We start from the raw sequence: 16,142 nt of genomic DNA, 5'->3' as shown, positions 1-16,142 counted from the left end.
AAAAAAAAAAAATTGTGAAAAACATATGAAAAAGAAAAACAGAAAAGAAGAGAAAAGAAAGAAAGAAAAAAAAAAAAAAAAGAGCTTGTTCCCCCTTGTTGTTCAAAAGTTGAGTTTTCATTCAAAAGTGAATTCTACGTTAATTCAAATGCTTTGCTCGCTATTTCTTTAAGAACCTTTGTTTTCCATATACCTTCTTTGTTAGCCAAATACCTTTAGCCCCGTTACACCCCTTTGACTTCTATCTTGATCGTTATGTGTTCAATAATGTGGAGTTTGAAATTGATATGAGCTTATGGAATCACTGGTTCTCATTCTAAGTAGTAGCATTCCATTCATGAGATCATATTCATGTCATTATCGTAAATCCAGAAAATGCTTTCCTTGTTATAACATATGTGAGTGTTCGTCTACATGTTTACATCAATCTTCTCACATATAACTAGTGTAGGGTGTGTAGTCAGAAAATCTGTGTGAAAAACGAGTGCATATCTTGCAAGGATTTGAGCAATTTCTCTAAGGCATGTTACTACATTCGAAATGTGTTTTAAATGCTTAATTGTGAACTAGTATGTGGTGACTATGATTAAGAATGTACTTAAGTGTAATGATGGCAAAAATCTGTGGGAATGATGATTTTTAACTTGTCATGTGCTTTGGAAATCCCTAAGACGGTTGTTGGAAGGTTTAGGTTGTGTTTTACTTGTTTTGTTTCGTTTGGTTTTGTTTTGTTTTTCTTTCTGTTTTGCTCGAGGACTAGCAAAAGATAAGTGTGGGGGTATTTGATAGGAGCATATTCATGCGACTTAAATGGCTTGTTCTCGTGCATTTACGTTATGTTTCTTTAGTTATTTTAGTACTTTAAGCTATTTTCGTGTGTTTGTAGGTCCAAAGGGCTAAAGGAGCAAAAAGATGCATTTTGGAGACTTTTGGAGCACTTTTGGGCTAAGGACGGATAGCTTATGCTTGAAGCCAAAGTGTTGGACGAAATTGAAGACCTAATTGGAGCCAAAGTGTTGGAACCTTGTTCTCTTTAGTTTTAGGACATTTAAACCTTTCCTAATCCCAATCATGCCATGCATAACACACATCCATTCTAACACATTGTCATTGCACATGCATTTCCTTCATTAGTTAACCCACATGCACTTATCACTTATCATCACCACATATCATATCACTTAATCACTTATCACTTATCATCACCACTTAACCACTTATCATATCATAACCACATATCATATCACTTATCACTTATCACTTAACATATCATCCACCTACTTCACCTACAACATCCACTTCACCTACAACATCCACCTACTTCACCTACAACATCCACCTACTTCACCTACAACATCCACCTACTTCACCTACAACATCCACTTCACCTACAACATCCACCTACTTCACCTACAACATCCACCTACTTCACCTACAAATGACATAGCCATATGTTCCCTCCACTACTCCTATAAATACCCTTGCATTCATTCATTCATGGACATCTCATTTTCATACACAACACATTACAAACACATTCTCCCTTCCCTAGCCGTGAGCTTCCCATCCATTCCCTTATAATCCAAACACCACTCCTCATCCATTTCCATAATCCCCCAAACCTCACCTTAGACCTTGTGCTACAACAACGAGGAAGATAAGAGGGCCTAAACGTTCATACAATTCAAGTGTGAGTTGTTGGAATGTTTAGGCGATTCTTTGATTTCAATGTTTCATTTTAATTCTCTTTGTTTTGTACGTATAAGGAATGGAAGAGAAGAGTGCCTAAACGTTCATACAATTCAAGTTTGAGTTGTTGGAATGTTTAGGTGTTTCTTTAATTTCAAAGTTATGAGGAAATAAACCCCCCTTTAGCTAGGGGGTGATTCGAAATAAATGTTTATACTTGCATTTTGATTTGATTACCTTTCGTTGGAATTTCATAAGTTTTGAATTCAATTTGTTTAACCGTTTGATTGATAATTTATTTATGAATGTTTATTAAGAATGCGCGCTTAATTTTCATGCATAAATATGACGCTAGAATATAAGTGAATTTCACCTAATCGTTATGAACTTATATTCACAAGTAGTGGAGGTTGCTTATAAACAATCGCGTTAAACGAATTCTTGGCACGAGTTTCATGCTCATCATAGTAACGAATGCCTCGTCAACACTTATAGTTTTCATAATGCTTAATGATCTTTGATCGTATCTTTATTGTGCTGTTCACGTAAAGGACTTTTGGAGAATGTGGTGAATTGCGTTGCGCTAACCCATCCAATTCATTAACTTAAGGAAAACTTGACGGTTAATTTAAGCGGACCTAATTAACCTGGGGCGTTGAGTTTCATAATTTATCGAAAGACCAACTGAGAATCAATCTTGTATGCAAGTGTAACATGTGTGGAGATGAACCCCTTAGCTAGCATTCATCCATAAATTTCATATTTACATTCTGTCTAGTTTATTAACTTGTTTCGTTATTTCAATTTTCGTAAAAACCTCAATCCCCCTTTTGCTTTAATGTTCATTTTAGTTAGAATTCAATTTAGTTTGTGTTTTTAAAGCATTTTGAGTTTTTGGTTTGTCTTAGTGTTTTAAACTTTATTTTACGTTTTTGAGTCAGTTTCCAAGAGATTTGCAATCCCTCCTAATCCCCGGTCCAGAACGATCCCTACTTATACTTATACTACAAATCGACAAAAAGAGGGTTTAATTTGTGTGCGTATAAATCTCGCATTAGTAGGTGAAGTAGGTGGATGTTGTAGGTGAAGTAGGTGGATGATATGTTAAGTGATAAGTGATAAGTGATATGATATGTGGTTATGATATGATAAGTGGTTAAGTGGTGATGATAAGTGATAAGTGATTAAGTGATATGATATGTGGTGATGATAAGTGATAAGTGCATGTGGGTTAACTAATGAAGGAAATGCATGTGCAATGACAATGTGTTAGAATGGATGTGTGTTATGCATGGCATGATTGGGATTAGGAAAGGTTTAAATGTCCTAAAACTAAAGAGAACAAGGTTCCAACACTTTGGCTCCAATTAGGTCTTCAATTTCGTCCAACACTTTGGCTTCAAGCATAAGCTATCCGTCCTTAGCCCAAAAGTGCTCCAAAAGTCTCCAAAATGCATCTTTTTGCTCCTTTAGCCCTTTGGACCTACAAACACACGAAAATAGCTTAAAGTACTAAAATAACTAAAGAAACATAACGTAAATGTACGAGAACAAGCCATTTAAGTCGCATAAATATGCTCCTATCAGCGTGCATTCTCAATAAACATACATAAATAAGTTATCAATCAAACAGTTAAATAAATTGAATCCACAACTTATGAAACGCAATTAGAAGTAATCAAATCAAAATGCAAGCATAAACATATATTTCGAATCCCCCCCTAGCCAAGGGGGGTTTAGTTGAATTTAAACATTGGAATCAAAGAAACACCTAAACATTCCAACAACTCAAACTTGAATTGTATGAACGTTTAGGCCCTCTTCTCTTCCATTCCTCATTCGTACAAAACAAAGAGTATTGAAATTAAACATTGAAATCAAAGAAACACCTAAACATTCCAACAACTCAAACTTGAATTGTATGAACGTTTAGGCCCTCTTATCTTCCTCTTCGTTGTAGCACAAGGTCTAAGGATAGTTTGATGGTGTGAGTGGTTTGGGGAGTGGTTGGAGTGGCTGCAATGGAGGAGAAAAGTGTTTTGGTGGCTGCTGCAAGGGTGTGGAGAGGTTTTGACGAATTTCTGGAATATGGAAGAGTGAATGCGAATGAATGAATGTTGTGTGAAGTGTGTATGGTATTTATAGGGAGAAAGAGAGGGAACATGACATCTAGGAACTTGGTGGAAATCTGAAATGGTGATGGGAGATGCATGTGGCTGATTTATGCATGTGATTAAAGGGTGGGAATGCATGTACTTTGACAGAAATGAAAGGGAATGCATGTGCAATGAGTGTGGAGTGAATGATTGAATGCATGTGGCTGATTTATGAAGAGTGAATGCATGTGGCTGATAGGTATGAATGATTATGGTTGCATGTGGGTGGAAATGCATGTGGGAATGCATGTGCAAAGCTGGAAATGCATGTGGAATTAAAACTAGAGTGAATGATGATGAATGCATGTGGATTAAAGAGAGAGAATGTGGTGTAATGATGAAGTGGAATAAGTGCATGTGGATTAAAGATGAGTGAATGATTATGGGTGCATGTGGATGAATGTGCATGTGCAAGGTTGTTGTTGTGATAAGTGATAAGTGTATGGTTATGACAAGTGTATGATATGATAAGTGAATGATATGATAAGTGAATGATATAATAAGTGGATGATATGATAAGTGGTGAATGATAAGTGGATGATATGATAAGTGGTGAATGATAAGTGGTGAATGATATGTAATGATATGTGGGAGTGTGGCTGAAATGAAGAAGTGGAATGTTGGAATGTTATGCACGGCTAAGGATATAGGAAAGGTTTAAATGTCCTAAAACTAAAGGGAACAAGGTTCCAACACTTTGGTCTTCAATTAGGTCTTCAATTTCGTCCAACACTTTGGCTCCAAGCGTAGGCTATCCATCCTTAGCCCAAAAGTGCTCCAAAAGTCTCCAAAATGCATCTTTTTGCTCCTTTAGCCCTTTGGACCTACAAACACACGAAAATAGCTTTAAAGTACTAAAATAACTAAAGAAACATAACGTAAATGCACGAGAACAAGCCATTTAAGTCGCATGAATATGCTCCTATCAGGCATGTTACTACATTCAAAATGTGTTTTAATTGATTAAATGCGAACTAGTGAATGGTGACTATGATTAAGTATGTGCTTGAGGAGAAGGAAGACTAAAAGCTATGTGAGTAATGATCTTTGACATGTCATGTTAATTGGAAATCCCTGAGGCAAACGTTGGAAGGTTTAGGGTTTGTTTTGTTTGTTTTGTTTCGTCTTGTTTTCTTTAGTTGTTTTGTTTTGCTCGAGGACTAGCAAAAGCTAAGTGTGGGGGAATTTGATAGGAGCATATTCATGCGACTTAATTAGCTTATTCTCGTGCATTTATGTTGTGTTTCCTTAGTTATTTTAAGTGTTTAAAGTCACTTTTGTGTATTTTCAGATTATAAAGCCAAAGTGTGCAAGAAGATGCAAATTGGAGTCTTTTGGAGCAAAAGAGGAATGAATGAGTTGAAGACTTGAAGAAACGAGAATTCCTACTCCAACGATGGATTCCTACTCCAACAAGGATTCCTACTTGAAGTAGGAAAGTTAACCCTAGGTTTCCCGTTTTGGTAACCTTTCCTAATCTTAAACGTCCGTATTTTCTAGCCACTTTGAAGGCCTTGTAGGCACTTTAGGACACAAAACAAAGGCCCTAGCCCCTTAAACCCCTTTTGCCGTGGGTTTCCCTTGCTCACCTTCCCTTGCCATGCAAGGGGGGGCAATTTTGTCTTAGGCTATGCAATTAAACACATCCTCCTCTCCTAAACTAAACCCTAGCCGCACCTTGCAGCCACTTTCCCTTTAATTTATGAACTTAAACCTATTTCCCTTTCAAATAAACCCTAGCCGCACCTATTAATCAATTCCCTTTTAAATTTCTGATTTAATTTCCTAATTCTAGAAGCCTTTGATTTAATTTTAGTTAATAAAAATAAGCTAGGGTTTTAATTTCTAAAACCATATATATTTTAAACCCTAGCCGCATCATATTCTCATTCATTCATTCTTCCATAATTCAGCCACAAAAACCCTTTTCAGCCGCAACCACCCTTCCATCTTCTTCCTTCAATCCGCAGCTACCATCAACCCAAAAACCTTGTTGCCGCAGCCACCATCAACCAAAAAACTTTGTTGCCGCAACCACTCCACCCTTCCGCCACCATTCCCAACCTCCATACACCTTCCCACTTCCTTGCCGCACCACCATATCCCCATAAATCCATTCCCAACCCAGAAAATCATCCAAACTCACCCTAAAACCCTCTCTGCCGCAACAAGAAGAAAGAAAGAAAGAGGAGCTTGAAACGTGTAAAAATTCAAAGTGGATTCGTTGGGCGTTCTAGGTGTAATCAATCTTTTGTTCTTTATGTTTAATTTCAATTTTGTTTCTTTTTCTGTGAACATGAGAGGCTAAATCCCTAGTTAGCTAGGGGGTGATTCAAAACCATGTTTATGCTTGCAATATGAATTGATTACCTTTGGTTGGAATTTCATGAGTTGTGGATTCAATTTGTTTAACTGCTTGATTGATAACTTGGAGTTCTCAACCGATTCGTGAGCATATCTTAGACTTTGACAGCGATTTTGAGAGGACTTTGAGACGAAAGAGGAAGCAACACGAATCAAATCCACCAAGCCCGGAACCTGACCTTGAAGAACAAGCCCTAGAAGAGGAAGAGGAGGCCACGACAAGGGTTTTTGAAGAACCACAAGGCATGGCCATGGACAACCGGACACTCAAGGAGCTTTCTGCTTCGGGATTGGATAATGCCGCACCTTTGTGTATCCAATATCCCCCACCTGCCCAAGGTAAGACTGAAGAGTTCGAGTTGAAGTCAAGTTTTGCTCCACCACATTCCAAAATACCATGGGTTGTCCATGGAGGATCCGAACAAGCATCTAAAAGAATTCGAGGTGGTGTGTTCAAGCATGACTCCCGTCAACGTCGATGGAAGTATATTGAAGATGAAGGCTTTTCCATTCTCTTTAATGGACAAAGCCAAAGATTGGTTGTATGAATTAGCTCCCGGAACCGTCACATCATGGGAGAGTATGAAGAGGGCATTTCTGGAGAAGTTTTTCCTAACTTCTCGAATCATCCTTTTACAAAAAAGGATAAGTGGAATTCAGCAAGAAGAAGGTGAGTCTTTTCCTACGTATTATGAACGTTTTAAATCCCTTGTTGCTTCTTGTCCACAGCATCAGATGAAGGAGGAGTTACTTCTACAATACTTCTACAAGGGGCTCCTACCAATTGAACGTCAAATGCTCGATGCCTCGGTGGGTGGAGCATTGGTGGACAAGACACCCATGGCTGCCAAGGTCTTGATTGCTAACCGAGCGTTAAATGCTCAACAATACGAAGGAGTAGGCCAAAGAGGACCCCCACGGCAGCAAGTTAATGAGGTAAGTTCCACACCCGACATTCATTCACAATTAGCTAATCTTACTTCCATTGTGTCTCAGATGGCCGAAGGAATGAGGATGCAAGGACCGATTGTATGCGGAGTGTGTTCTATCCAAGGACATGCTTCAGAGAAGTGCCCACAACTAGTCGAAAATGGTGGATGGGAGAGCGCAAATGCAATTGGATTTCAAGGCCAAAACCAACCAAGGCACGATCCATATTCTAACACCTATAATCCAGGTTGGAGAGACCACCCAAACTTCAAGTGGAGGGAGCCCCAACAACCACCACAACAAGGAGGCTTTAGACAACAACCCCCGGGGTTCTTCACTAAGCCATACGCACCCACATATGCTCCACAACAATCTGCCCCAAATGTTTCAGGTACATCCTTTGACAATGATACACTTCTTCAGTTACTAACTAATTTGTCTCAGGGGCAAGAAAATCAAGCCAAAGCAATGCAAAATCAAGAAAAAAGGGTGGATCAATTGGAGAAACAGATTTGGCAGATTGCAGAGTTTGTAGGGCAATTCCGAGACCAAGGCAAGCTCCTAAGCTCAACCATTCCAAACCCAAAGGGAGGGTTCGAAACGGCCAATGCAATCATCTTGAGAAGTGGAAAAGAAGTTGGGGCAGGTCCTAAACCATCCAAAACAGGTCCTAATGACGAAGGGAAGCTGCAACATGAAGAGGAGGATGCAAGCAAGCCCACGACAAGGGTACAAACACCCTTGCCGCAACTATCTAGGCACCCTAATGCATCCAACTCATCCCATTCGGCCACCAAAGGTAAGTTGGGTTCAAAATTGATTAATTCTAACCCCGTTCCACGCAATGTTCCTTTTCCTCATAGATTTTTGCAAACAAAGAAGGAGGAGCAGGAGAAAGACATTCTTAAGACGTTTAGGAAGGTCCAAGTAAACATTCGTTTACTTGATGCCATTAAGCAAGTGCCCAGGTATGCAAAGTTTTTAAAAGGGTTATGCACAACTAGGAAAAGAATTTCAAACAAAGAAGTTGTGAAAGTAAATGAAAATGTATCCGCGGTTTTGCAACGAAAGTTACCTCCAAAATGTAAGGATCCAAGGAGCTTTACTATCCCATGCATAATTGGAAACACTAGATTTGAACAATGCATGTTAGATTTAGGTGCTTCTATTAATGTCATGCCATATTCCATTTATGCATCTATGAACCTTGGTGAGTTAAAACAAGATGGCGTTATAATTCAATTGGCCGATCGTTCTAATGTTTATCCCAAGGGAGTCCTTGAGGATGTTTTAGTGCAGGTCAATCATCTCATCTTTCCTGCAGATTTTTATGTCTTAGAAATGGAGGATTCGAGCCATGCTCCATCATTGCCAATCTTGCTAGGCCGTCCGTTCTTGAAAACAGCCCAAACAAAGATTGATGTGGCCAAGGGAGCACTAACAATGGAGTTTGGTGGTGATATAATTAAATTCAATGTTTATGACTCTATTAAATTCAATGTTGATTTCCTATATCACATCCGCACCTCCCTTGACCTTTCCTCTTCCTTGCCGTGCAAGGGAGATGGTTCTTTCCTATTTCCTTGCATTAAAACACATTCCTTTTGTGTTTTATGCCATTGCCGCAACTTTTAGTTAGTTTCCTTTAAATTTCTGATTTGATTTCCTATTTCTAGAAGCTTTTGACTTAATTTCTGTTTACCTAAATAACCTAGGGTTTTAACTCCTGAAATCCTATAAATAAACATCCTTGTTGCAGCCACAAGGGGGGATTCATTCACCATTCACGCCAGAAAATCATCCCATCCCTCTAACACATCCATACTTCACCATTCTCCATAATTTCTGCCCAAAACTAACCCTTGCCGTCCCCTACATCCATCCCAAACCTAAATCCATCATTCTACATCATCCATAACCCCCTAAACTCACCAGAACCTCTTGTGCCGTAGCAAAGGAGAGGAAGAAGATTGCTTGAAGATTCTAGCTAGTCAACATTGGATCGTTGGAGTATTTAGGTGTTCTCTTGCTTATATTTACAATGTATAAATCTGTTTTCCTTTTGATGTGATAAAAGATAGCACTCAAATTAAACCCTCTTTTTGACAATTGTAGTATAGATATAAGTAGGGATCGTTCTAGGCCGGGGATTAGGAGGGATTGCTAATCTAATGAAAATTGACTCAAAGATGTGAAAATATGCTTTAAAACACTTTAAATAAACTCACAAGACTCTTACTAACTTGTATGACCAAAAACAAACTTTAAAGACTCAAAACAACTCAAAATAACCAAAAAGACTCAATTTAGACTCTAGGACTTAATTTGGACGAAAATACACTTAGTTTTGACTCTAAAGACTCAAAAAGACTCTTTTGGACAGATTTGGAACAAGTAAGAAAAGGGGTTTTGATTTTGGACGAATTTAAAAGAAAACAAGTAACTTAAAACTTTAAAACAGATTTTGGACGAATTTAAGAAAAACTAATGGATGATGGGATAGCCAAGGGATACTTCTCCACACATGATACTTTCAAACATAAATTGATTTCCAGTTGCTTTTCCGATAAACCATGAACCTCAACACCCCAGATTAACCGTGACATCACTAATTAACCCTCAGATTTCCCTTAAGTTAGTGGATTGGATGACATCATACGACAACCCAAAGCATTCTTCAAAAGTCCCCTACATGACATCATAATAGAGATACGGTCAAAGATCATTACGTTCAATGGAAATCATAAGTATTGACAAAGCACTTGTAACTATGACATCATGATATGCATGCTAGGAATTTACTTAACATGATTGTGAAAACAACCTTAACTACTTGTGAATATAAGTTTGTGACGATTATGTGAAACACCCTTATATTCTAGCACCAAATTTAAGCATGCAAATTAAGTAGGCCTCCCTAATAAACATACAAGAATAAGTTATCCATCAAACGGTTAAGTAAATTGCGTTCACAATTTATGAAATCACGACTGGACTTAATCAACTCATATTATAAACGTAATCATGGTTTCAAAGCATCCCTAGGCTAAAACGAGTTTAGCCTCTCATGTTCATGACAAAACAACGCAATATAGATTTAAACATTAAAATAAAAGGTAGATTACACCTAGAAACGTCCAACACTCCAACTCGAATGCACAAACGCCCAAGGCTTGGTCTTCCTTCTCCTCTTCCTTGATAAGTCATGGCACAAGGTCTATGATGGGTTTGTGGATGATTTTCTGGGTTTTGGATGGATTTAGGTATGTATGGTGGTGTATGGAGGTTGGGATGGTGGTGTGGAAGTAGGGGAATGATGGATGGGTGGTTGCAAGGTCACGGCAATGGATGGTTCTCTGAATGAATGAATGAATGATGTGTGAAGGGTGTTGCTCTAAATGGTGCGGCAAGGGCTGTTTATATAGGCTAGTTTGGCACACTTAGTAAAGGAAAAGGATTGCATAATCCCATTGAAAAAGGGTTAACTCAAGGTAGAAATCAAGTGGGATTTGGAATAGGTAGTGCGGCTAGGAATTAGGGAGTTCTAGAAGGCTAGGTGCGGCACACATGTAGGGATAGGATAAGGTGTTCTAGAAACTGTGTTTAAGGCAGATTCCTAATCCTAAAGGGCCTAGGACATGTGATATAAGAGTAGGAAAAGGATTGTGATTCCTAAACCTACAAGGAATGGTGTCTTGCGGCATTGGTATGGATAAGTCTTCTAGAAACTGAAATAGGTGTTTAGATGTGTAATTGATTCCCCCTAATTAGCTAGGTTTAAGTCCCAATCTGATTTGGATAGGATAGAATAGGATAATGTTAGAGTTAGGATAGGATAAGGTTTCTAGGATAGGATAAGATAAGGTTGGATAAGGTTGGATAAGGTTCCTTGTTTCTTGCTTCTTCCTTATCTTCATTGGAATAGAAATTTTTCCACCAGATTTGTAGCCTTTCCTAGCTCTTCTTGTCTTCAATTTCGTCCATCCTCTTTGCTCCATGGTTAAGCTATCCAATCCATGCCCAAAAATGCTCCAAATAGCCTCAAAATGCACTTTCTTGCTCCCTTTGCCATTAGAACCTAAAAACATACGAAAATGGCTTAAAATACTAAAACAACTATGAATTAATAACATAAATGCATGAAAACAAGCTAAGTAAGTCGCCTAAATATGCTCCTATCACCTTTGTTTTGTGAACAAGAGGAACTAAGCCTTTTGGCTAGGGGCTATTCAATACCATGATTATGCTTGCAAGATGAATTGATTACATCCAATTGTTATTTCATAAGTTGTGAATTCAATTTGCTTAACTGTTTGATTGATAACTCATTCTTGTGTGTTGATTAAGGTGGCCACTTAGTTTTTCATGCAGGGATTTGAAGCTAAAATATAAGGGAATTTCACCTAATAGTTATAACCTTATATTTGCTAGTAGTGGAGGTCGTTTATCGACGATCGCGTTAAGTGAATTCTTAGCAAAAGTTTCATGCTTTTCATAGTAACAATTGCCTCGTCAATACTTATAGTTTTCATGAAACTTAATGATCTTTGATTGTACCTTTATTGTGCTTTTCACGTAAGGGACTTTTAGAGAATGTTTTGAGTTGTTGTATGCGCATTCCCATCCAATTCAATAACTTAAGGAAAACTTGAAACTAAAAAAATGTTGTTCACGGTTAACTTGGGGTATTGAGTTTCATGATTTATTGAAAGAAGCAATTGGAAATCATTTTGAATGCAAGTGTGTCATGTGTGGAGAAGAACCCTCTAGTTAGCCCATCATTCATCAATTCACCTAATTTAGTCTAAAGAATCTGTTTTCTTTGTCCTTGTCGTAATTTACTTAATTTTCGTCAAAACCAATTCCCCCATTAATTTAAAGTGTTAGATTAGTTAGAAATCAATTTAGTTGATGTTCTTAAGTGTTTTGAGTGAAGTGATAACTTAATTTCGTCCAGATTTGAGTATAGTGTTCAAAACTGCCCAGAAAGTGTTTTAAGGCAGTTTTGAGTGTTTGCTGTTTTGAGTCTTTTGGTTTGTTTTGGTGTTTTATAGTTTAGTTTTGCATTCTTTGAGTCTAGTTTAGTGTTTAAACTTTGTTTTTACGATTTTAAGTCAGTTTAGAGTGTTTAGCAATCCCTCCTAATCCGCGGTTTAAGAACGATCCCTACTTACATATCTACTACAATTGTCAACAAGAGGGTTTAATTTGTGTGTTAAGTAATTTTCGCATCAAATTTTGGCGCCGTTGACGGGGATTAGCAACTTTGCTAATCCCTCGTTATTTCTTTTTATTTATTTTTCGTTTGTTTTCTATCTTAGTTACTGATTTGTTTGTTTCATTGTTTTTAGGTACTAGTTTATGACTCGAAGTTCCCAACTTGTTCATAAGAATATTTTGGACTTTGACGACGATTTTGAGAGGACTTTGAGAAGACAAAAGAACCAGCAAGAGTCTAACCCACCTAGCCCTGAACCTGACCTTGAAGAACAAGTTTTAGAAGAGGAAGAAAGGGGACGACAGAGACTCTTGAGGAAGTACACATCATGGCAGCCGACAATCAAATAATCAAGGAGCTTTCGGCTTCGGGAATGGACAATGCCGCACCTTTATGTATTCAATATCCCGTGGCAGCTCAAGGCAAGACTGAGGAGTTTGAATTGAAGTCTAGCTTATTGCACCACGTCCCAAAGTTCCATGGGCTGTACATGGAAGACCCTAACAAGCACTTGAAGGAATTTGAAGTGGTTTGTTCAAGCATGACCCCTGTCAATGTCGATGGTAGCATCTTAAAGATGAAGGCTTTTCCATTCTCTCTAATGGACAAAGCTAAAGATTGGTTATATGAGCTAGCACCAGGGACAGTGACATCTTGGGAAAGTATGAAACCAGCGTTCTTGGAGAAATTTTTCCCCACTTCAAGAATCATTCTCCTGAGGAAACAAATAAGTGGCATACAACAAAAGCAAGGTGAATCCTTTCCTACTTATTATGAACGTTTTAAATCACTTGTTGCTTCTTGTCCACAACATCAAATGAAGGAAGAGTTGCTCTTTCAATATTTCTATGAAGGCCTTCTACCAATCGAACGTCAAATGCTAGATGCCTCGGCGGGAGGAGCTTTGGTAGATAAAACACCCATGGCAGCCAAGACACTCATTGCAAACTGTGCATTGAATGCACAACAATACGAAGGCATGGGACAAAGGGATAACCCACAGCCACAAGTTAATGAGATAAGCTCTTCATCCGATATTCAATCTCAATTAGCTAATCTTACTTCTATTGTGTCTCAGATGGCCGAAGGTATGAAGATCCAAGGACCAATGGTGTGTGGAGTATGTTCTATCCAAGGACATGTTTCTGACATGTGTCCTCAACTTATTGAGAATGTTGGATGAGAGAGCGCGAATGCAATTGGATTTTAAAGCCAAAATCAACCAAGGAACGATCCATATTCCAACACCTACAATCCCGGTTGGAGAGATCACCCAAACTTCAAGTGGAGGGAGCCACAACAACCCCAATCACAAGGAGGCTTTAGGCAACAACCCCCGGGCTTCTACAACAAGCCATACGCACCCACACAAGCACCTCCACAATCTGCCCAAACAAGTTCAGGTAACACTTTAGACAATGATACACTTCTTAAATTACTAACTAACTTGTCTCAGGGGCAAGAAAATCAAGCCAAGGCAATGCAAAACAATGACAAAAGGGTGGATCATTTGGAGAAACAAATTGGGCAGATTGCAGATTTTGTAGGGAAATTTCGAAACCAAGGCCAACTCCCTAGTTCTACCATTCCAAATCCAAAAGGAGGGTTTGAAAGTGCAACAGCCATATTGTTGAGAAGTGGAAAAGAAGTTGGGGCAGGTTCTTCATCAAAAACAGGTCACAAAGAGGATGAAAAACTGCACTTTGAAGGGGGGGAAACAAGCAAACCCACGGCAAGGGTGGAACTCCCTTTGCCGCAAGTTTCTAGTGACCCTAAACCATCCAATCAGTCCAATAAAGGTAAGAATGTGTCAAATTCAGTTCCTACTAATGTTTTTCCTTCGAATGTTCCTTTTCCTAGTAGGTTCATGCAAACAAAGAAGGAGGAAGCTGAAAAAGACATTCTTGAGACATTTAGGAAAGTTCAAGTTAACATACCCCTTTTGGATGCAATCAAGCAAGTTCCACACTATGCCAAGTTTTTAAAGGAGTTGTGCACCACTAGGAAGAGGATTTCAACCAAGGAGGTTGTCAAGGTAGGTGAAAATGTCTCCGCCATCTTGCAACGAAAACTACCCCCAAAATGCAAAGATCCAGGTAGTTTTACAATTCCTTGTGTCATTGGTAATATTCGCTTTGAATCTGCCATGCTAGACTTAGGTGCCTCTATAAATGTTATGCCATACTGAATTTATGCATTTATGAATTTAGGAGTGTTGAAAAATGATGGTGTAATCATACAATTGGCCGATAGATCTAACGCCTATCCAAAGGGAGTTTTGGAAGATGTTTTAGTGCAGGTTAATCATTTAATCTTCCCGGCGGATTTCTATGTTCTCGACATGGATGAATCGGATCATGCCACTTCATTGCCCATCCTCCTTGGAAGGCCATTCATGAAAACGGCCCGGACCAAGATTGATGTGTTTAATGGAACTTTGTCCATGGAATTTGATGGGGAAGTTGTTAATTTCAATCTTTTTTATTCTATTAAGTACCCTAGTGAGGACCATTCATGTTTCTCTATTGATATAATTGACTCTTTGGCGCAGGGATATCTTGACGATTTGAATGATGATGCGCTTGAAAAAGTCATTACAAGAGGCATGGAACGCAACAACAAGGAGGTAGCACCTATGTTAACCCACGGCACACCTAAAGCACTTCATGATGTGCCCCCTAGTGAGGAAGTTAGTGAGATGGTTGCTGCCCTTGAGTTGTTGCCTACGCATGATGGTAAGTTTCCTAATCGTGAGTCAATTCCTATTTCGACTAACAAGTTGCTTCCGTCCATAATTCAGGCACCCAGCCTTGAACTAAAACCATTACCAAGCCATTTGAAGTACATTTTCTTGGGAGAAAATGAGACCCTACCTGCCATCATCTCCTCATCCCTCACGGCACAAGAAGAGGAGAAACTAGTTCAAGTTTTGAAAGAGTTCAAATCTACCCTAGGATGGACATTGGCCGATATCAAAGGTATAAGCCCTACAACATGCATGCATCACATATTTCTTGAGGAGGGGGCCAAACCAACTAGAGAGGCTGAACGCCGTCTGAACCCTCCGATGATGGAAGTTGTGAAAAAAGAGATAATCAAACTTCTAGATTGTGGAGTCATCTATCCAATCTAGGATAGTAAGTGGGTTTCACCTATCCAATGTGTGCCTAAGAAATCCGGTGTGATGGTTGTGGAAAATGCCGAGAATGAGCTTGTACCTACTCGCATTCAAACCGGTTGGAGAGTATGCATTGATTATAGGAAGATAAATGCCACCACAAGGAAGGATCACTTCCCATTGCCGTTCTTGGATCAAATGCTTGAAAGGTTAGCAGGTTATAATCAAATTGTTATTGCCCCGGATGATCAAGAAAAGACCACTTTTACTTGTCCCTTTGGAACGTTTGCATATCGACGCATGCCATTCGGTTTTTGCAATGCTCCAGCCATGTTTCAAAGGTGTATGGTTAGCATCTTTTCTGATTATGTTGAAAGGATTATTAAAATATTCATGGATGATTTTAGTGTATTTGGTAGTTCATTTGATAATTGCTTGGATAATCTCACTTTAATCTTGAAACGATGTGTTGAAACAAACCTTGTGTTAAATTGGGAGAAATGCCATTTTATGGTTAAACAAGGTATTGTTTTGGGTCATATAATCTCTAAAAAAGGAATTGAAGTTGATAAGCCTAAAGTAGATCTTGTACGCTACTTACCCTCTCCTACTTCGGTGAGAGAGGTTCGTTCTTTTCTTGGTCATGCAGGATTCTATCGACGATTTA

The 16,142-nt window shown here is 38.7% G+C and overlaps 1 protein-coding gene across 1 annotated transcript in view; it reads left to right on the top strand.

The window, feature by feature from the left end:
- Positions 1-6,617: 6,617 nt before the first annotated feature.
- LOC148690524 (uncharacterized) overlaps positions 6,618-16,142 on the top strand; it is a 41,276-nt gene continuing 31,751 nt past the window's right edge. The window contains exon 1 of the mRNA XM_088684937.1: positions 6,618-7,145. Within this exon, the coding sequence (XP_088541063.1) occupies positions 6,618-7,145 (528 nt within the window). The remainder of the gene's footprint in view (positions 7,146-16,142) is intronic.

Source organism: Pyrus communis, chromosome 15 (genome assembly GCF_041283825.1).
Source record: "Pyrus communis isolate YQ-2024b chromosome 15, ASM4128382v1, whole genome shotgun sequence".
NCBI lineage: Eukaryota > Viridiplantae > Streptophyta > Magnoliopsida > Rosales > Rosaceae > Pyrus > Pyrus communis.
This window is presented reverse-complemented; position numbering and strand designations above follow the sequence as displayed.